Below are 20,740 nucleotides of genomic sequence, written 5' to 3'. Positions count from 1 at the left end.
GTTGGCGAAGCTGACACCGACGAAGCAAGTCCTGCACATGCACTGTGCGCATGTGCCTCCGTGGTCACCCACCCGCTGTGTGCTCATGCACACCCGTGATCACCCACCCCCTGTGTGCGCATGCACCCGACGTGATCACCCACCTGCTGTGGGCGCATGTGCCTCCGTGATCACCTGCCCAGAACAAAAATAGAGGGAACAAAGAAAAAAAAACCAAAATAATAAAATGCTGGACCTAAATTCGAACATATCAATAATTACACCAGATGTAAGTGATCGCTCTCATCACTTAGGAAATTCCAAAGATTTTAAGAGCTATGAGCCAGAAACAGATAAAGACAAAATGTGTGTTATATATATATATATATATATATATATATATATCTCACAATATCTCAATCTGTTTACAAGAAACTCACTTCAAATATGATATAGGTAGATTAAAAGTAAAAGGATGGGAGATGATATACATGCAAATACGAATCAAAAGAGGATAAAAGAGGCCATGCTAATATCACACAAAGTACACTTTGGAGCAAAGAGAATTACTGGCGATAAAGAGAACATTACATGTTGATAAAAGGGCCAGTTATTCAAGAAACTAACAGTTCTAAAGGTATGTACCTAACAACACAGCTTCAAAACATTTGAAGCATGGGAAAAAAAATGTTAAGCAAAAATTAGCAACTGAAAGTGGAAACAATATAAATGCACAATGCAGTTGGAGACGTCAGCACTTCTCTCTCACTAATACAACTGGTAGACAGAGAATCAGCAAGAATATGAAATAAATGAACAACACCATCAACCAACTGGACGTAGGGAGAATTATAGGATATTCCAATACCCAAGTGCATGTGGAAATTCACCAAGATAAAACACAACTTGATTCAAAAAAGTGAGGACCTTAACAAATTTAAAATAATCAAAAACATGATTATGTTTTCTGACTATAATGGAACTAGACTAGAAATCCATAAAAGGAAAACGTTGGGAAATCTCCAGTCACTTGGAAATTAAACAACACAATACTAAATCCATGGACCAAAGAGGAAGTCTAAAGGGAAATCTAAAATATTTTGAGCAGAATGAAATTAAAATATAGCCTATAAACAAATTGAGAGATGCAGCTAAAGTAGTGCTTAGAGGGAAATCTATAACACAAATACCTTAGAAAAGAAGAAAGGTCTCTGGGGTGGGCCCCATGGCTGAGTGGTTAAGTTCTCGTGCTCTGCTTTGGTGGCCTGGGGTTCAGCAGTTCAGATTCTGGGCACGGACCTACACACCACTCTTCAGGCCATGCTGTGGTGGCATCCCAAATAGAAGAACTAGAATGACCTACAACTAGGATATACAACTATGTACTGGGGCTTTGGGGAGAAAAATAAAGAGGAAGATTGGCAACGGATGTTAGCTCAGGGCCAACCTTCCTCACCAAAAAGCATTTCGAAAAAGAAAAGAAGAAAGGTCTCAAGTCAACCTAAGCTTCTACTTAAGAAATCAGAAAAGGAAGAGCAATATAAACCCAAATCAAGTAGAATAAAGGAAGTAAATGTAAGAGCAGAAACCTAAAGCAGGTAAAGACGAAAAAACAATCGGAAAAAACAGCGAAACAAAAAGCTGTTTCTTTGGAATGATCAATAAAATCGATAAGCCTCTAGAAACTGGCAAAAGAGCAGGCACAAATTACCAATATCAGGAATGAGAGGGGGCTGTCACTATAGACTTCACAAGGATAGCAAAGGAATGAATAACTGAATATCTATTCACACATTCAACAGCTTAGATGAAACAGACCAATTCCTCAAAAGCCACAAACTACCAAAACTCACTCAGCATGAAATAGATAGTTTGAATAGCCCTGTCACTACTAAAGAAATTGAATTTGTAGTTAAATATCTTCTGGAAAAGAAAGTCTACGATGGCTTCACTGGCAAGTTATACAAAACACTGAAAGAAGAAATAAACATTCTACAAATCCCTTCCAGAGAAGAAAAGGAAGCACAACTTCCCAACTCAGTTTACAAGTCCAGCATTACCCCAATACTGGAACCAGCCCTAAAAAGCAGCCTGTAAACCTTGTGAACACAGCTGCAAAAATCCTCCACAAATACAGTCATTCTCATTGTTTGAGGTAGTTATGCCCTAGAGAGTTGCTGCAAACACCTTTAGCAAACACTGAGCCCCGCTCCTGGGGAAACACGGGCTTAGGTTCCCGAAAGTTGCCGGACTTTGTCTGCAGTGTCAACAGTGGACAGTGTGAACAGTAAAAATAGAACCGCCAGTTATTTTACCAGCAAAATGGGTTTATTCTGGAATAGCAGAGGAACTGCCTTTTGGGACAAGCAAGCTATGGCAGAACCACAGGCAAGCCCAGCCAGCAGAGGGGAGGAATGTCACGCTACAGAGAAAAAGGAGGGAGTTGGGCGCAGGGGTGGGGAGGTGATGAGCAAAAGGCCCTTGGAGGAGAGCAGGAGTCTGGGGTTGCGACGGCTCCTCATGGGCTGAGCTGCGATGTTTTCCCATTGGCTGGGCCTGTTGCTGGGCCAGGAGAAAGTCGTCCCAAATCCATCTTTTTTCCTTTTTTTTTTTTAAGATTGGCACCAGGTGCTCAATCTCAGCTGAGAAAATGCACATTGGGGACTCACATTTTTTATTGCTCTGCACTTGTCCACAAATGACCCACAAAAACACTGCAAGAATTGATTTTGGAATTACAAAAAAATTTTGGTTAGCAGGCAAAATTGCTAACACAAAATCCACAAATAATGAGGACCAACTGCATTAGCAAATCAAATGAAATCCAAGTAATACATAACATAAGGCACCACAGTCAAGTGGAGTTTAATCCTGAGAATGTAAAGTGGTTCAGTATTGAAGAAAGCCAATCAATGTAAGCCACCCTATCGAGAGTCTGAAGAATACAAATCACACGAACATATTAATGGATGAAGAAAAAGTATTGACAAAATACAACATTCATTCATGATGGAAACTTCTCTGGCAAACTAGAATGGAAGTTCCTCAGCCTGATAAAGTCCTCTACCGAACACCCACAACTAACCCCACGCTCGATGGTGACCCACTGACGGCTTTTCCCTGGAGGCTGGAACAAGGCAAAGATGTCCACTCACCACTCCTGCTCGACACACAGCTGAAGCCTTAGCCAGTGCAAAGAGGCAAGGAAGAGTAATGAGAGGCGTGCACATTGGAGAGGAGGAAATGAGCTATCCCTGTTTACAGACATGATTGTCTGTGTCAAAAATTCCAAGGAATCTATACACAAACTCCTAGAACTAATAAGTGAGCTTAGCAGGGTGGCAGGACATAAGGTCAACACATAAAAAAATCATGTTTCTATTTACTGCTAATGAACAATTGAAAACTGAATTAAAAAAGAATACAATTTACACCAGCTCTCCCCAAAATGAAATACTTAGATATAAATCTAAGAAAACATATACTGGATCATTATTCTGAAAACTAGAAAATACCGATGAAAGAAAATTTTAAAAAGACTTAAATCCTAAATAAATGGAGAGAAGAGAAATTGTGCTCATGGAATGGAAGACTCAGAATTATAAAGACACCAATTTCTTCCCCAAATGATCCTTGACTTAACATAATGTCAATAAAAATTTCAGGAGAATTTTTTTGTGGACACGGAGGGGCTGACTATAGAGTTCAAGTGGCAGGGAAGAGGGACCGGAATAGCTCAAACAAGTCTGAAAAAGAAGAAGAAAGTTAGAGGACTCCTTGCACAACATGAAGACCTACTATGTGGTGGCCCCAATCACGACAGAACGGGGCCAAGAGAGACCCACAGGAGTGCGGCCATTTGCACACAAGAGCAAAGGACTTCATGGAGAAAGGATGGTCTTCTCAACAAACGGTGCTGGAGCGACCAGGCATCCATCTGTGGAGAAAGCGAGCCTGACGAGGCCACGCGTCTCATTCACAGAGGAACTCCGAATGGACTGCAGTCTAACGGTGCATCTGAGGCTGAGACGCTCAGCAGAAAGGAATCTTCACGACCTGGGGACAGGCGAAAAGTCCTTAGTAACAACATGCAAAGCACCATCCATAAAAGAACAAATTGATAAGTTGGGTTTCATAGGAATTTAAGAATTTGCTCTGTGGAATACACTAAGACCCTGAAAAGACGAGCTGCAGACTGGGAGAAAACATGTACAAACCCCTTAGCTGACAAAGACCTAGAGCAGAATGTATAAAGAAGTCTCTAAACAGGAAGAAATCAGACAATCCAATTAAAAAGTCGGCAAAATACGCGGCATTTCATCCGGGGATCTGTATTTGCACATGAACACGAGGGCGGGCCCTGCCTCACCAGCCATCAGTGCACATTAAAACCACAGTGAGGTCTCACTGCACCCACCAGATCGGCCAAAATGAGGACGTGTGACACATGCTGGGGGGATGCCGAGGAAGCAGATTTCTGGCCCTGGGAAACCTTTGGGCAGTTTCTAGTCAAGTGAAATGTGTCTTGATTGACCACACAGCCCGGCAGTCAGTCTCCTGGGGGAGGAATAAGTGTGGGTCCGACGAGGACTTGTGCATGGATGTCCACAGCAGCTCCACACGGTCGGACGTAGAAACTCCCCAGATGCCTTTGACGGGCAAGGGGCTCTGCAAACTGCGGCCTGTCCACCCGTCCGTGAAGCTGGACCGATGCGGCTGCAGAGGAGAGGTGGCTGGAGCCCACAACAGCCCTGAGCCCCAGGCCTCAAGCGGAAGAAGCCAACTCAGTCCATCTCTGTGACCTTCTCCCAAAGACACTTGTGGCAGGAGAGCCGACGGGTGGGGCTGGGGCGGGTGTGACCACAAGGGACACAGGACGGAGTGCTGGGTGATTCTGACTGCGGTGGTGGTCACATGAATCCACACAAGTGCACCAAAAAGGAGCAGTTTTACCACATGCTTAAAAACAACCAAACACGGCAGCACTAAGAGGCCGAACCTTGGCCTCCTCCCTGGACCGCAGGCTGGTCCGGCTCCAGCCTTTGCTCTGAAGGAGCCCTTGGCCTCTGGTTCTTTCCGGTCACCTGACTCCGACCAACCAGCCCTCAGCTGAGCCCTGGCACCCAATCTTCCCGCTGAGGGAGGGCAGGGTCAGAGGGTAAAGTCAGCAGCCTCCAAGGAGGGGCGGGGCCAACCTGGGCAGGTCACTGGGGTGACTCTGGGCAGCTGGTGGAGGGGACGACCCTGGGCAGTGGGGAGAAGACCCTGGGTGGGGGCCTGAGCTCAACCCCACTGAGCCTCAGTTGGCGGGTCTGCGAGCCAGGGGAAGGCAGCACTGCCTGCAGCGTACCCCACTCCAGGCTCCTTACCTGCCTTGCGCGGACCCAGGTCCGGGTGGGCGGTGACCAGCTAAGGGAGGGGAGTCTGGGGAGGCGGGGCAGCACCTGGCAGTGCCTGAGGGACAGCAGTCCAGCTGACTCTGCTCAGCCCGCTGTCCACCAGCCCAGGTGAGGGGGCTGTCCTGGTCTGAGGGGGGTGGTCCTGGTCTGAGGGAGTGGTCCTGGTCTGAGGGGGTGTTCTGACTGTGGGGGCATTTGCCCATCCTCTTTGCCCACCCACCTGGGGCTCAAGCTGGGGGTCTCAGGTTGCCATATTCCCTGGAGGTGGCATGTGAGGTGGGGTCCTGGTTCCCTGGCCCCTCCTGGCACCTGGTTGTCTCTGGGAGGTACCTGTGGCCTGGGTTCTGATTGGGGACACAGGCGGGGTCCCATCTGGGCCTGGCCAGGTCACCTGTGCTCTCTGAGCCTTGGTCTTCCCTCCTTAAAATGGGAGTATAACCCACACAGCCTGTCCCCGTGTGGCCAGGAGCCCTAGGACAGACACGGCATGGTCCCTGTGTCTCACCCCGTGTGGATGAAGTATGTTAGGAATGTTGGCATTCTGGCGGGACGTGCAATATGACACAAAATCACATGAGTCTCACGGTCCGGAGACCTCAGAGAGCTGCTCCCTTTGGGCAGTGGCGCCGGCTGGCCTGGGGCTCCTGATGACCCTGTGTGCACTGCCCAATGCGGGGACATCTGGGGCCACAGCCACTGAGCTGGGCACCTCCGCCCTGTGCAGCCTGCTTTCCAGGGTCAGCCACGGTCACCTGCTGAGGGACCATCTGGGGCCAACTAAAAAGTTTCAAAATCAGATTAGAGAAACCTGAGGTTAGGTTTTCAAATAGAAACCAGGCGTCTTTGTTCTGAATGCTTGGCATTGAGGTCCTTCAGCGGAGAAATCGTGCTTCCCGGGACCCAGCTGATCTCATTGCCAGGTCCCACACGGGGCCGCCTGGAAACAGTAAGTTGTCCAGGTGGCCACCTGCCCCCACCTGGTTCAGGCCTGACCACAGGCCTCCCTGGGGGGCGCTGCAAATAGGAGGCAGGTGGAGTCTGGGGGGTGTGGAGAGCAGGGCTGCCCAGGGAACAGGGTAGCTCCACTGGTCTTGAAGGGGCATTAGAAAGGGCTCTCCTGGACGCTGTCAGTGTGTGGCCTGGTCTCTGGACCTGCCCGCTGACCCAGAGGTGGGCCACCTGGGCCTCAGGGAGGACAGAGTGGCTCTCCAGGGCAGCAGCGTCTGCAGCCAGAGGTCTCGTGCCCACTGCTGTCCACCCCCCGCAGGTGCCCACCTTGCCCCACCATGGGGCTGACTCGGAGGGAGCAGGTCCTCAGGGCCCTGCTGGGGGCTGCGGCAGCCTCAGGCCTCACCACACTCATTCTCATCCTGGTGGAGGCCACCAACGTGCTCCTGCCCGCAGACATCAAGGTGTGCCCCAGGCCCGAGTGGGGCAGGCTGGGCTGGCTGAGCGGTGCACCAACCCTACATCCTCCTGACCCTGGTGTCACCCCCAGTTCGGGATCGTGTTCGACGCCGGGTCCTCCCACACGTCCCTCTTTGTGTATCAGTGGCCAGCAGACAAGGAGAATGACACAGGCGTGGTTAGCCAGGCCCTGGCCTGCCAGGTGAAAGGTCAGTGGGCAGTTCCATCAATGGTGGGCGTATGCTGGGAGCTGCCGACCACTGGCTAGGACTCCCAGGTGGGTGCAGGTTTGGGAACCAGCGCAGGCTGAGCCCTCAGCAAATCAGTAAATCAGTCTAAAGGAAAGGGGCCCATGGAGACAGAGCTGGTCCCCGGGGTGCTGGGCCAGAGCCTGCATTTGCCCCCAGGGCCTGGGAGATGCCCCCGCCTGGGGCTGCAGAGACCATGCCTGCCTCCTCCAGCTCCTAGGGGCTCCAGGAGCTCCTGGGCTTGTGGTCACGTCACTGCAGCCTCTCCCACCTCTTCCCTGTCTATCTTAATTCTCCCTCTCCTCTCTCCTATAAAGCCACTAGTCACTGGATTTAGGGCCCACCTGAGGAATCCAGGATGCTCTCATTTTAAGATCCTTGACTTAATCACATTTGCAAAGACCCTTTTTCCAAATAAGGTCCCTTTCTCAGGTTCCGGGTGTCAGGATGTGGGCATGTCTTTTGTGGGGCCCCCATTCAGCTCACCACAGGTCCTTTCAGCACTACCAGCCTTCAGGGCCTGGAGCCTCATCCTAGGGTGTTATGTTTCAGGGCCTGGAATCTCCTCCTATACCTCTGACCCTGCACAGGCTGGCGAGAGCCTGAAGGGCTGCCTGGAGGAGGCACTGGCACTGATCCCAAAGGCCCAGCATCAGGAAACGCCCATGTTCCTGGGGGCCACGGCTGGCATGAGGCTGCTCAGGTGAGCTGGGCTGGTGTGGGGCCTGCACGTGGCCGTGAGGAGCAGCCGTGAGAGCTGTGGTCTCAACACCTGGGGCAGGGTGGAGTGGGTGCGGGCGTCTAGCCAGCTTCAGCCCTGGTCATCTCTGCCCAGCCAGAAGAACAGCTCTCAGGCGAGAGACATCTTTGCGGCAGTCACCCAGTTCCTGAGCCAGTCTCCCGTGGACTTTAGGGGTGCTGAGCTCCTGGCTGGGCAGGATGAAGGTGCCTTAGGTTGGATCACCATCAATTACGTCCTGGGCATGCTGGTACAGGTGCCACGGGCAGCCCCAGGGCAGGGGCTGGATGACCAGGGGCTGTGGGTCACTGTGGCTGGTCCTGGGACTCAGTGCCTCTTGTCTGTGGTCAGTACTCCTTCTCTGGAGAATGGATCCGGCCTCCAGAAGGGATGCTGGTGGGTGCCCTGGACATGGGTGGGGCCTCCACCCAGATCACCTTCGTGCCTGGAGGCCCCATACTGGACGGGAACACACAGACCACGCTCCGGCTCTACGGCCTCGACCACAGCGTCTACACCCACAGCTACCTCTGCTTCGGGCGTGACCAGATGCTGAACAGGCTCCTGGCTGGGCTGGTGCAGGTTGGCTCACCCACAGAGGAGGCAGTGGTGCAACGGGGTGGCCCCATGGCCCTGGGCAGGTGCTCAGGCCACCTCCTGTCCTCCCTGCAGAGCAGCCCGGCCCCCCTGGTCCGCCACCCGTGCTATCATAGCGGCTACCAGGGCACGCTGTCCCTGGCCTCGCTGTATGCATCACCCTGTGTCCACACCACAGCCCCCCTGAACCTCACCCGGAACCTCACTGTGGAGGGGACAGGGAACCCCAGGGCCTGCGTCTCGGCCATCCGTGATCTCTTTGACTTCCTGAGCTGCGAGGGCCGAGCAGACTGTGCCTTCAACGGGGTCTACCAGCCCCCCGTGCGGGGCCAGTTCTACGTGAGCACTCCACACTGCCCCCCCTCAGGCTCCCAGCTTCCTTCTGGAGCCCCCGAAGCCTGGCCCCAGATGGGCCCAGGGCAGGTGGGCCCAGGGTGAACCCTGGACAGGTGGGACAGGGTCCCAGGACAGGTGGGCCCAGGGTGAGCCCAGGGTGGGTGGGCCCAGGGTGAGCCTGAGGCAGGGGGACAGGGGGCTCTGGGACCCCATGTGTTGGGGGTTGGGGAGCTAACCTGGTTTGTGCTGGAGCCTCCTCCAGCCCCACAACAGTCCCAGTGCAGACCCATCCGTCTCCCCTCCCTGCCCCCCAGGCCTTCTCCAACTTCTACTATACCCTCCACTTCCTGAACCTCACCTCCAGGCAGCCGCTGGCCACCGTCAACACCAGTGTCTGGGAGTTCTGCCAGAGGCCCTGGAAGCTGGTGGGTGGGTCCCAGGGCTGCCTGCCCCAACCCAGGCTCCCCGGCCTCCCCAGTCTGCAGCTGTTGAGGTGCAGACTTCACTGAGCAGGGAATTGGTGGGACCCCATCCGGGCAGTGTGGCCAACAGGGTTTAGGGGGAGCCATGGGAAGGGAGGACAGCCCCTTGGCCGTCCCCCTCCAGGCAGGAGTCCCAGGGTCACACCCCCAGGTGGGAGCAGCCTCTGGTGGGTGGGAGGTGAGGCCTCACCTGGATCCTTGCATCCCGGGCCCTCAGGTGGAGGCGAGCTCACCCGGGCAGGACCGCTGGCTGCGTGACTATTGCGCCTCGGGGCTGTACATCCTCACGCTCCTACTTGAGGGCTACAGGTTCAGTGAGGACACCTGGCCCAACATCGAATTCCGCAAGCAGGTGACTGCCTCCCAGGGACCCAGCCATCAGCCCCTGGGGAAGGGTGGCTCTGGGGCAGCAGCCCTGATAGCCAGTGTGTCCCACAGGCCGGTGGCACTGACATCGGCTGGACATTGGGCTACATGCTGAACCTGACCAACATGATCCCGGCTGAGGCACCTGCCCAGTGGCGGGCGGAGAGCTACAGCATCTGGGTGGCTGGAGTCGTCTTCACGGTGCTGACTCTCGTGGCCATTCTCGGAGCTGCTGCAGTCCAGCTTTTCTGGCCCCAGGACTAAGCTGGGCTGCCACCTGATGCTGGAAGGCAGAGACCCAGCTCCCATAGCTCAGCGGGGCTGCCCCAGCCTGGATGCCTGAGCTGGCTTGAGCCTTCCTGAGCCCCTGACCCCTGTGGGGCCTCCCAGGGGCTTGTCCTGTGGGCTCTGGGCTCAGGATTGCTCTGGCTATGGAAACTGCACCATGGTCCCCCATCCGGTACCCCTGGGTCCCCCTCTCCACCATGCTTCCCAGGCCAGCGGGTGCCTTTCTGCACCAGTGCTAAGCCACCAGGACCTCTGTGGCATTCCAGGGCCGTGTGACTGCAAAGTCAGTGGGACGTGGGGCTGGGTCGAGCCAGAGGGTGAGGAGTGACCACTGCAGCAAGAAGGGGCCTGGCTTCCTGGGAGGGGCTGGCGGTTGGGCCCCAGGGTCTCTAGGAGCTGGCAGAGCCTCGGGACGAGGCTGGGGGAGGGACCCAGCCTGAGGGACAGTGTCCATGCTCTTCTCCTGGAGCAGCCCCACCCCACACTCTTGGAATCGGAATGCGGACCACACCTTAGAGGGGGCAGATTGCTTTTATTAAAACCTTCTTTGCTGTTGGACTTCTTAGGGTGATCTTGCCAGGCTGGGGGCGAGGGGCTCCTCACAGTCAGCAGCCAGCCTGGACCACAAAGCACTTGGGGAAGATGCCAACGCGGCTGTCACAGTGGCCCTCCAGCCACTCCTGGTCCACTGCAAGGGGGCGTCAGGGCTCCTCAGGGCACCACACGGAGTCTCGCGGATCCTCATGCCCCAGGCCGCCCAGCGGGGTGACAGGAGAGGGTCGATACTGGCCCTACCTTCACACAGGACATCCACGGTGTCCCCCGGCTGGAGGTCCAGGTCCTCAGGCCCCTGGGCACGGTAGCTGTGCTGGGCCACCACCTGGTAGAGGACAGGCCGGCCGCCCACTCCCTGCGGCAGAGGGCAGGGCTGCATGGCCAGCCGGACACCGGAGAAGGGCCTGGGGCCTCCCCGGCGATGGCTGCCTAACCCACCCACACTCTCCGGAGGCTCACCCGGCACTGGATCCGCAGCCCCCCAGGGCCACCAGCCACGTCCCGCCAGGCCCTCTGCAGCACCTCCTCCCCGCAGAGGGGAACCCAGTGGCCGTCATCACTGGGGTCTCGGTAACTGCAAAGAGACCCCTCGGAGTGGGCAGCAGGGACTGCCACCCTATGCAGGGGCAGAGGCTGCGGGGACGGCGCCGACCTCTGAACTCTGCAGCCTCTGATGCCCCCAGCCCCTCTTTCAGCTGCTACCTTGGGACTCCCACCCTGGGCTGGAGCTGAGAGGGGCCAGCTCAGAGCCCCCACCCTCCTGCCCAAGGCAGAGCTCCCCGCTGCCCCTCACTTGACCCCTGGCTCAGAGCGCCCCCCTGCCAGCCCTGCTCAGTGGCAGCAGGGGTGGCTTTCCAGCCCACCTGAGCTGCCCTTGCTGAGCCTGGTGAGGGAGGGCCCGGCTCAGCAGGGCCCGCAGGCTGGACACGTCTGCACCTCTCGGGGCCTTCAGGGCCAGGGTGAAGGCGCACTGCACCGTGATGGTCACCAAGGCCTCGGGGTCCTCGGCAGCCATGCCCTGGGGCCAGGTGGGGAGGTGGCAGTTGGTCTCTGAAGCCCCAGGTCTCCATGCCCAGGGCCTGACCAGGGTGGGCTTCCGGCGGGGTGGGGGGCAGGGACTGAGAGGGTGGAGGGAGCCGGGGCTGAGGGCCTGGAAGGCTTCATCAGCTGGGTCCCTGGGGCCCTCACGTCCCTGGGGAGTGTGAGTGACGAGAGGACCAGTGCTTCTCACCCCAGCACCTGCGGGATCCTCAGAGGGGCCGGGGCTCGACCCGCCAGCTGCCAGCAGCCCTGAGAAGCGGCACAAAGCAGGGACTCAGGGGACCATACCCCCCAAAGTGGGCATTTTGGACTAGAGGAGCTGTGGGGTAGCTAGCCTGATGCCGCCAGCTTCCTCCTTGGGGACAAAGAGACTGTTCCCAGGGCTCTCTCCACAGAGCGCCCCCACCCACCACCTGTGCTCAGGACACCCTTACCTGGAGGAACCTGTTTGCCAGCTTGCTCCACGTGGGGCCTCTGCAAGGAAAGCCACAGGCTGGGGGTGCTGCTGGGCCTGGGGTGGGGGCAGCTTTCCTGGCCTGGGGCTTGTCAGGGGTGGTGCCTGGATGCTGTCCCAGCAGAGCCAGTGGTGAGGGGCGTGGCCTGTGAGCCAGGCAGGAAGCCACAAGTCCACAATTCAGGGCATGAACCAGGCCCCCACAGGCCTGGAGGCTACAGACTGGCTGCCTGGCACCAGCAGGGACAGACCTGTTGTCCCCAGGCCACCACGAGGCGGCAGCTCCAGCTGGGTGCTCCCGGGGACCCCAGGAGGCTGAGGACTGAGGCCAGGGACTAGCTGGACTTCACCCCCGTGTTGGGCACTAACTGGTGGGCATACTGGAGGGGCCCACGGTCCAGGCCACTCTGGCCAACTCAGATCCAAGGAAGGTTTGAGAGTTCGACTGAGTTTGTAAATGATACTTTTAGCCTTCATCAGAGTCCCCAGCTGGTTAAAGCATTTAGGAAGCTTGCCTGTTAGATCAGGAGGTCAAGTGTGTAAGAAGCCAATATATGAACTTAGTAAGTGCAGCTTGGACGGCCTGTGGGAATTAACTAAGCACAGGTGTAACGGGATGGGCTGCTTTTAAGGGTGCTGATCTCTGCCACTCAGGCTAATTGAGCATCGGTGGAAGCGAAAGTGAGGGTAGCCATCTATCTTTTCATCATGTCCCTCGATAAACTGAATGTTAAATTTAACCACCCTCTCTGTGCGTGGGAGGCTCCCGACACTGGCTGTGGGCAGTGGTCAGCCGCACCCTCCCACCACACCCGCCCGGGAGAAGCCTACGTCCTTCCTTCCTCAGCCTCGCCCCAGCACGCGGGGCATCGGGGGCAGTCCCGTGTCCAGGAAGGAAGGCTGAGGTGACGGTCACCCTGACTGAGGGGTGGGAGCCCCAAGGCCAGGATGTGCGGGCTACAGGCCCGGCCCCTCCAGACCCCAAGGAGGGGTGAGGACCGCCAGGCCCATCTATGCACTGCTGAACATCAGCACGTCCCTGACCCCTGGCAGGCGCCACCGCCACCTGCCCTACCCTGAGACCCTCACAGGCTGGTCCCCACACTCAGCCTGGGCAGAGGGTCCTCCCAGTCCTGCGGCCCCTGCTCGGCCTGCCCGGCCCCAGCTCACTCACCCACTTGTCGCAGGGGATCATCTCTGCATCGGGGGGCATCCTGGGGCCATGGGGGGTGCCAGCTCTGCAGGGGCCTGTCTCGCCAGCCCTGAGGGAGGAGCGGCCCTTGTTCTCAGGGCTCACTCTCCCCTGACACAGCCTGGCCAGGCCTCCTTCCCTGGGCTGAGAGCCTCTGTGAAAGGCGGGCCTGAGCGTGGAGACGGGGGCAGTGTGGGGCAGGGCCTGGGGCTTGGCGCTTGCTCTGCGTCCCCACATCCTTGCAACCTTGAGCACCCGCCATCGGAACGGCCCCATCTGTGAAGCCTGGGTCTGGTGGTGCCCAAGGGGCTGCTCGTGTCAGCCTGCAGCCCAGCCTGAGCCCCTCCCCAGTGCCCCCGCTTTGACCCTCAGTGCTGCCCAGAGTCACGGCGACTTCAGTCTCAGCCTCCCTCTGAGGCTTGCACGGTGGTTCTAGCGGAGGTGGGCAGGGGGCTCTTCCCCCAGGAGCACCCGCTGAGCACAGCCCGAGCCCCTGGACAGATGGGGAGTGGGAGAGAGGGAGGGGCTGGACGCCCATTCCTCGGCCCTGGGGCTCCAGCCAGTTTTGATCTGGAAGGGGGACGTGATGGTTCTGGGCCCCGGCCAGGAGTGACCGTGCTGGGTGTGTGCAGGGGTTCTGGCCTCAGGGGCTGGAACGCAGGCCCCCCAGCAGGGCTTCCACTCGACAGGCCCCTGCCTACCGTGGGGCAGTCCCAGGTCTGGTTTCACCAGCTGTATCCTGAACCTGTGGGCACAGAGTGACGTCCTCACTCAGGACTCAGAGGCCCACAGTGAGTGCCAGGCAGGCATGACTCCTCATTTCACAGACCCCCAAACAGACAGCACAGCCACCCTCAGCTCAAATGAGAGGGGCATTGGGGAACCCCCGGGAGGATCAGGGCACCCGTGGCATTCTCCTTCCTGGACAATGGAGGGTCTGGAGCCCTCTGACCCTCAACACGCCAGAGAATGAGGAGCCTGGGCTGGAAGGCCGCCCACCCACCTGGGGCCGCTGGCGCCAGACGCCCTTGTGCTGGTCCTCAGGGATGCTGGAGGTGACCACCTGGTGAGGGACAGCAGCAAGACAGTCAGGTCATGGGGTGCCCGGCCGCACCCCCAGGGACCTGCGCTGTCCACTCCCTGTACCCCATCTCCTGTCTGCTGGATGGGGGCTGCCCACACCTGGCCCAAGGCTGCCGGACCACTGCAGGGGGCTGGGAGGTGCGAAGAGCAAGACTGATAAACAAAGCAGCTGTGCTGATAATTTTAACTTAGTTTTAGTACAACTTTTAAGGTATTTTTGTTTCTTGGAAACAGTCTGCTGTGACAAGCGGACTGTAAATTGATGGGTTTGTGCAGCTCAGAGCCCCTCCTCCACTGAGCCCACCCACCACACACCAGCAAACATTTGCAAAGACGTGCTGTTGGCAGCGCGTGCCCTCACCAGTGGCTGCACACGGCCACACACAGCACACTGGCCCTCAGGTGACCCCAGGCACCACCAGCTCGAGACCAAAGTGAACTCCCTTTGTGCACACAGGGAGTCATTTCCCCGCGTCCCGCCACGGCCCCGGGGCTGGCTGCTCCTGTGATTTTGGTGTTGCTGCCTGGTCCTGACCCAGGGTGGGCATGATGTGGCCTTGCCCCCCTGCCCCCGCCCGGGATCTCGTTTCTGAGGCAGAGATGCAGGGAGACACAGAGACATGTGGCAACAGTGAGGCCAGGGATCGTGGCTGAGGTGGGGCAGGGGCAGCACCCCCGGGCTCACTGTCCAGAAGGCACGAGCCCGCCCTCTGCAGCCACCTTCCATTGGGTTCTGCCCCAGAGCTGTGAGCCCCACTGGAAACACTGCCCCAACCCGGGAGCCCAGGCATGTCCGCAGTTTGAGGGCAGCCTTGTGCCCACTCTCCACCCACCAAGGCTTTTATAACCACATGGACCAGACCCCATGTGCCCCTGGGAACGCAGCTCAAGACACCCTGCAAGCTCAGCACGAGCCTGGCCACCTGCTCTGGCCTGCCTGGCACTGCTGGCCCCTGAGCCCTTGCACCCGAGAAACGAGAACCTGCCTCTATTTACCTTGGCCTTGCCCAAGAAATCCACAGGCTCCAGGTGCTCCAGGTGCCGCCTTTGGGGCCGGAAGACCTCGCCCCTGGGGACTCGCCGGGGCTGCAATGGGGCCTGTTTCTGGAGGGAGACAGGCCAATGCAGACCTGAGCCTCTGACTGGGCCTGTGGCTGCAGGAGCCCCTGAGCTTGGGGCAGCTTGGGGCAGCTTGGGGCCCCTCACCCACTTCCCATAGGCCATGGGAAGCCCAGGCCCAGCCCCCACACCTTGGCACAGGGCCACCTCCTTCCACAAGTTTCTTCATCTCATCTAATTGGTCTTGGAGGGGCTGTTCAGACGTGAGCCCCAAACTGCAGGCAGTGGGCCCCAAAGCCCACCTGAGCCAGCTCAGGAGCCCAGGGGGCGGCCGAGCTCTTCTCACCTGCACTTGGCCCAGGGCAGTGTCCAGGCTGTTGCGGGCCCCTTCTGGCCCCTTGGAGATGGCTTCCTCTAGGCTGTGTGTGGCCTCGGCCCAGAGCCCCAGCCCACACTGTGCTGCAGCCACATTGAACAGCACCTGGCAGCGAGGTGGGAGGTGACAGCAGGGGCCAGGGCCTGGGCCCGGGCCCACTCCTGGATCAGCCCCACTGACCCCAACCATAAGCCGGCCAGCCCTGGCCCCACCCCTGGCCCCGCCCTGACCCAGCGCCCCGCTCCCCAGCGCCAGCAGCAGAGGGCTCAGTGCTGCCCTCTCCACACCCCCAGTTGGAGTGACTCATCGCTCTGGGTCTTTTCTGCTCTGGGTCACCCCATTCTGCGTCTGGCCCGACCCCGTCATGGCCCCCTCTTCCCTGTGCTGTCCTGTCCACTGCAACCCCAAGAGTCCAGGCTGTGTCTCAGGAACCCTTTTCTCAGCTGGTCCCCTCCCAGAGGTGAAAGGACGCTCAGAGGGACACACTGGATTGAGTTAAGGCCGTCGCTAGGCGGGATGTGCTTGGGCAGAAGCAAAGTCGCCTGCTGCTCCTGGGAGCCGACCCTCCCAGTGACCCCTCGCTGCTGTGGGGATGGCAAGTGCTCGCCCATCCTGGCCTCATGCCGACGGGAGAAACCAACTGGCCCCTTCCCACAGCCCTTTGTCCCCACAGGCTGCGTGTGGGTGACAGTGTGCTCCTGGAGCCAGGTGGCTGCCCTCTGGCGATCCTGCTACAGGTCCTGGTGGGGTCGTGGGGGGGCCAGCTCCCCAGGCCCTGCCCTGCACTGTTCAGTGCCCTGGGCTGGGGGACACAGGTGGGCTGTGCCTCAGCACCTGGCGGGACTTTCCCACAACTTGTTTACTGTCACACAGGCTGTTCCCAGGAGCTGGAAGGCAGTGTGTTTCCGGGAGCGCTCCTCCCTCAGCGCCAACCTGACCCAGGCGGGGCCCAGGAACAGGGCCAAGCAGGGCCAAGGTGGGGATGCCCCGCCCGCCCCTACCAGGGGCCCATGGCCAAGCTGTGTTCCCTCCTGACCCCCTCACCTTTCCCCACTCCGCTGACTCTCCGACCCACCTCTGCTTCTCCTGGGTGGAAGCGCGCCTGGGGGCCCCCCCGCCCCCTGCAGCCCCAAGCCTCCTCGGGGCAGAGGAGTGGCTAGCAGGGACTGCGGGCACTTCTGGCCAGGGGGACCATCTCAGTCAATGTGGCCCCGCCTGTGGCAGTGACAAGACAGAGGGGCCCAGAGCACGGGGCCTTAAGCCCACCTGGCCCTCTGCCCATGGACAGCACCCCTGGAGGCCCCAGCCAGCCCCAGCTCTTGGTGGCCAGCTCCCTGCACGAGCCCAGTGCACCCTCACCTCCCAGGCCTGCAGCTGGAACCGCAGGCCCAGCTGTGTGTAGTCGATGGTGGCATTACCCCTCAGCTGTGCCAGGGCCAGCCGGAAGTCGGACAGGGCCTCCTGGAACCTGTGGGAGGCAGGGGGTTGGGGGTGGGGCCTCAGTGGCCACAGGGAAAGGGGCTGAGCCCTGCCCCAGCTGTCCCCCGCCTTGGCTCCTGGGACCCTGCTAGGGGCAGTGGAGGTCACCCAGGTCTCAGCACACAGTGGGCACTCAAGTCCCGATGAACGGGTCAAGGGTCAATATGCGATGTGGCTGTGCAGGGCAGGGGGACGTCTCAGGTGTGAGGTGATGCCCAGCTCTGGTCCAGCTCTGACTTCTGGCATGTCACTCCCCTGCCCAGGGCCCCTGTCTGCACCCCGGACCCTCCTCCACACCCTGGCTGTGCAGGGTGCCCTGGGCATTTCCCTCCTGCTCCTCAGGCTCCCACCCCACAGGCCTTCCCCTGCAGAGTCCCCTTGGAAACTCCCCAGCCCCTACCAGAATGCCCCAGGCAGGCCCCTGGGTTGACAAGAGGAGGAGGTGGCCCCCAGAGCTGGCCTGCCCTGTCCAGGACTTTCTGTGGGGCTTGTCTTGGGGGTCAGGTGGGGGGCAGAGGCCAGGCCTGTCCTGCAGCCCGATTCCTTCTCTGGGAAGGGCCACGGTGCAGAGAGCCTGGGTGCGCAGTGAGGACCCCAACCCCCTCTGTGTCCTGGGACACACCACTCCTCTAGCCCTGCCCTCAGTTCCTGCCCCTGCAGCATGGGCATAATCACATCATCCCTGCTACAGCAAAGGAAGGGACACCCACAGCACAGAGCAAGGGTCACCGCGGGGCTCTCTCCCCCGTCCCACTCCAGCATGACCACAGCGTCCTACCCCAGGCTCCCCTGGAGCCATTGAGGAGGGGGTCGGCGAGAGGAGGCGACCCGTGGGGAGAGAGGAGGAGGGAGGAGAACAGGAATGGACTTTGCGGAGACAAAGCGCCATCAGAGAAGGAACACGGACCTCCGCGCTCACCTCTCCAGCTGGAAGTTGGCCACTCCTCGCTGGAAGAAGCCTACAGCCATGCAGGCGTCCTTGGTCACCGCTTGGTCAAATGCCTAGGTACAAGAATGCTCATGGAATGCTAAGGTCTGTAACACCATCACCCCCGTGTCACACAGTTCAGGCAGAAGACCAGAGTTGGGGCCCAGGGATTCTATCAGCCCTGTGACAGCTGCCTGCAGGTGAAGCCTCCTGCAGCAGCCCAGGGCTTCCACCCCCATGCCGGGCACCTGCATTGCTGTTCACGTCCCTCCACTGCCAGCGAAGCCAGCCTTAGCTCCAGAGGTGCCTTGTGACGGGCTAGAGCACAGCAAGGTGGTGTCACAAACCAATTTGTTTACCCAGAGAACAAAGAGAAACGATAGAAGGAAACACTCCAGCACATTAATAATAGTTATCTCTGGGGAATGAAGTTATGCAAGATTTTTGTCTTTTTTAAATCCTATTTTTGGTAGTTCATACAAAATGACACACTTCTTATCTATCAAAATCAAAAGGAACAAGAACACAAAAGTCTTAGTAGGTGTGTCAAGCACAGCTCTTCCTTAAACAGACTCAGAAATCACTTTGCCTGTTCCTGACGCGGACAGCAGTCATCAGCTAAACACAGGCAATAGGAGAAGGATCGTGGTCTTTCTCTTATGGTCTGGCTGAGCTGGGGGCTTGTTGTCGAAGTGAGTTTGACCAAGGGTGAAGGCACGCACAGGGGCACTGACGTGTGGAGACCACTCCGTGAAAACCATTTGTTTGCCACCTCGCCATGCGGAGCAGTCAAATCAAAGCTTACATCAGGTTCCTACCAGGAGACTGCATCCCAGCCACACCCCTGCTCACCCTGTCCGCTCCTCAGAGACAACGAGTTTGATTAACTATAGCTGATCCACCTGCTTTGTAGAATCCCCATATTTCCAACAAACATGACCCGCTGTTGTTACTTAATTTTAGTGACTTTAGACAGTCCTCCTCTTCCTGTTAGGGTAGAAAAAAATTTAACACTCAGACTGCTCGGCCTGCAACCTTTGTTCCCTCTCTAGTTAAATCACAGTTTATGAGTAGGTGATGACTGAGTTGGCCTAAGACCTGTGACTTCCTGCTGAACCACCTTAGCGTCCAGTGATTGGAAACCCTTTCTTGCCTAACATTTTAAAACTGAAATTGTTACTGAGAATTGTAGATTCATACACAGATGCAAGAAGCGACAGAGACGATCCTTGTACACTTTGCCCAGTTTCTCCCAATGGTGAAGTTTTGCAAGACATTGACACTGATACTCTCCGTAACATCCCGTCCTCTTTTCTTTTCACCTATGCAATTTTCCAGAGAGCTGTCATTGACCATTTGAACAACTGTGGGAACCTGGTTCTTTCAGCTGCGAGGATCGGGGAGCAGAATGATGGGCAGGGTGCTGCCAGCTTTCTGCCACGCACTGTGGAATGTGTATCACTGTGATGGACACGAAGCATTTAAAGGCAGAGTGGCCCTGCACTGCCCCCTGGGCAGGAGCAGGTGTGTGCGTGCCCGTGTGCACCCCAAGCTCTTGGTTCTGTTTTGGGGAGCAGGCTGGGAGACAGGTAAGCACCAAGATCTGGGCTTTTGGCACCAGTAAGACAGATCTTGTCCCCTCCTCATCACCACAGGTGTTTGCTGAAGCCCCTGCTCCAAACCCTACACCTTGGGGGGCAAGGAAGCCCCTCCCCAGTGCATCCTGCCTAGAGCCAGTTTCCAGGTGTGTTAGCACCTGATCCAGTGTTCACTGACCTTCCCCTGGGCTGTAGAGTCTGGCACGTGGTCATCACATAGTGGAGGCTGTGAGGGAGCCCTGCGCCCCCATCCTGGTCCTGACTCAGCTCAGGGTGGGGTGCCCCCACTACACAGCTCCCACCTGCCTTAGGTGTTCACTGAGGCGGAACACTAGGGAGACATCCCCAGGTGACCATCAGGAGGAAGAGCAGGGGATCCCCCTAGGTCACCATGGAGAGGTAGGTGGGTGGGGGACTCTGGACTCACCCCTGAAGCTGGGTCTTTATCACACTGCTCAAGGGCCAGGCTCACGGTAAGTAAGGACCCCAGGGCCAGAGATCAGCCCCTCTCGCCCCGCCCCCTGGTCCCTCTGCGACCAGTCCCGGCCGCCAGTGTCAGGCCCCTGGCTCACCCGCAGCGCGGCCTCTGGGTCCCCGGCCAGCAGGTGCACGCAGCCCACGTTGAAGCACATCCTGGCAGGCGGCTCTGGGATTCCCGAGAAGAGCCGCAGGGCGCAGCTCCAGTCCCCGCGCGCCACGGCCTGCGCGCCCTGGTGCCAGTCGCGCACCTGGTCCCCAAGCGAGGGCATGGCAGCGAGGACACGGCCGGCTACAGCGGAGGTCGGCGCTTCCGGGCCGGGGCGCGGTCGGCGGGGTGGGGTCCCGTGAGGGAGACCTCCCGTGGGAGGACCGGGCCGAGGACCTCGGAGCAGGGGCTGGGGGGCCCTCCGAACCGGGCAGCGGGCTGGGGCTGGTGGGGGATGCCCTCCGAGCTGGGCGGGGGTTTGGGGTGGGGGTGGGAGGGTGCCCTCAGAGCCGGGCAGAGGGCTGGGGCGGAGAGGGCACCGGACACTGGGCGCGGGAGTGTCGGTGGGTTCCAGGTGCGCCGCACCTCCTGCCGAGCCCCGCGCCAAGGGGCGGAGCGGCCCCGCCCCTCCCGGCCTGACCACGCCCCCCCAGGCCGGCCCCGCCCCC

At 58.4% G+C, this 20,740-nt stretch overlaps 2 protein-coding genes across 17 annotated transcripts; one reads left to right on the top strand and one right to left on the bottom strand.

Moving 5' to 3' along the window:
• The first annotated feature begins 5,403 nt into the window (after positions 1-5,403).
• On the top strand, positions 5,404-10,399 carry ENTPD8 (ectonucleoside triphosphate diphosphohydrolase 8). 15 transcript variants are annotated; one of them, XM_070594801.1, is made up of 11 exons: positions 5,429-5,486; positions 6,209-6,324; positions 6,646-6,790; positions 6,877-6,994; positions 7,586-7,736; positions 7,869-8,022; positions 8,124-8,354; positions 8,445-8,708; positions 9,020-9,130; positions 9,405-9,539; positions 9,626-10,399. In XM_070594801.1, the coding sequence occupies exons 3-11, from the start codon at positions 6,665-6,667 to the stop codon at positions 9,815-9,817; spliced, it is 1,482 nt and encodes a 493-aa protein (XP_070450902.1). In that variant the 5' UTR covers positions 5,429-5,486; positions 6,209-6,324; positions 6,646-6,664; the 3' UTR covers positions 9,818-10,399. The 15 variants fall into 15 exon arrangements, 14 of the variants coding, with proteins under 14 accessions (XP_008523327.2, XP_070450900.1, XP_070450910.1 ...); XM_070594798.1 differs by having other exon boundaries at positions 7,869-8,028; XM_008525105.2 differs by lacking the exon at positions 6,209-6,324 and having other exon boundaries at positions 5,404-5,486; positions 7,869-8,028.
• NOXA1 (NADPH oxidase activator 1) lies at positions 10,354-20,710 on the bottom strand. 2 transcript variants are annotated; one of them, XM_070594811.1, is made up of 15 exons: positions 20,179-20,316; positions 18,257-18,326; positions 18,000-18,082; positions 16,961-17,069; positions 15,572-15,706; positions 15,163-15,270; positions 14,087-14,146; positions 13,785-13,828; positions 13,066-13,153; positions 11,872-11,911; positions 11,628-11,686; positions 11,260-11,414; positions 10,856-10,970; positions 10,637-10,751; positions 10,354-10,529 (listed from the first exon to the last, which is right to left on the bottom strand). In XM_070594811.1, the coding sequence occupies exons 2-15, from the start codon at positions 18,260-18,262 to the stop codon at positions 10,447-10,449; spliced, it is 1,200 nt and encodes a 399-aa protein (XP_070450912.1). In that variant the 5' UTR covers positions 18,263-18,326; positions 20,179-20,316; the 3' UTR covers positions 10,354-10,446. The 2 variants fall into 2 exon arrangements, with proteins under 2 accessions (XP_070450912.1, XP_008523320.1); XM_008525098.2 differs by lacking the exon at positions 18,257-18,326 and having other exon boundaries at positions 20,179-20,710.
• Positions 20,711-20,740: the final 30 nt, after the last annotated feature.

This window comes from Equus przewalskii, chromosome 26 (genome assembly GCF_037783145.1).
Source record: "Equus przewalskii isolate Varuska chromosome 26, EquPr2, whole genome shotgun sequence".
NCBI lineage: Eukaryota > Metazoa > Chordata > Mammalia > Perissodactyla > Equidae > Equus > Equus przewalskii.
This window is presented reverse-complemented; position numbering and strand designations above follow the sequence as displayed.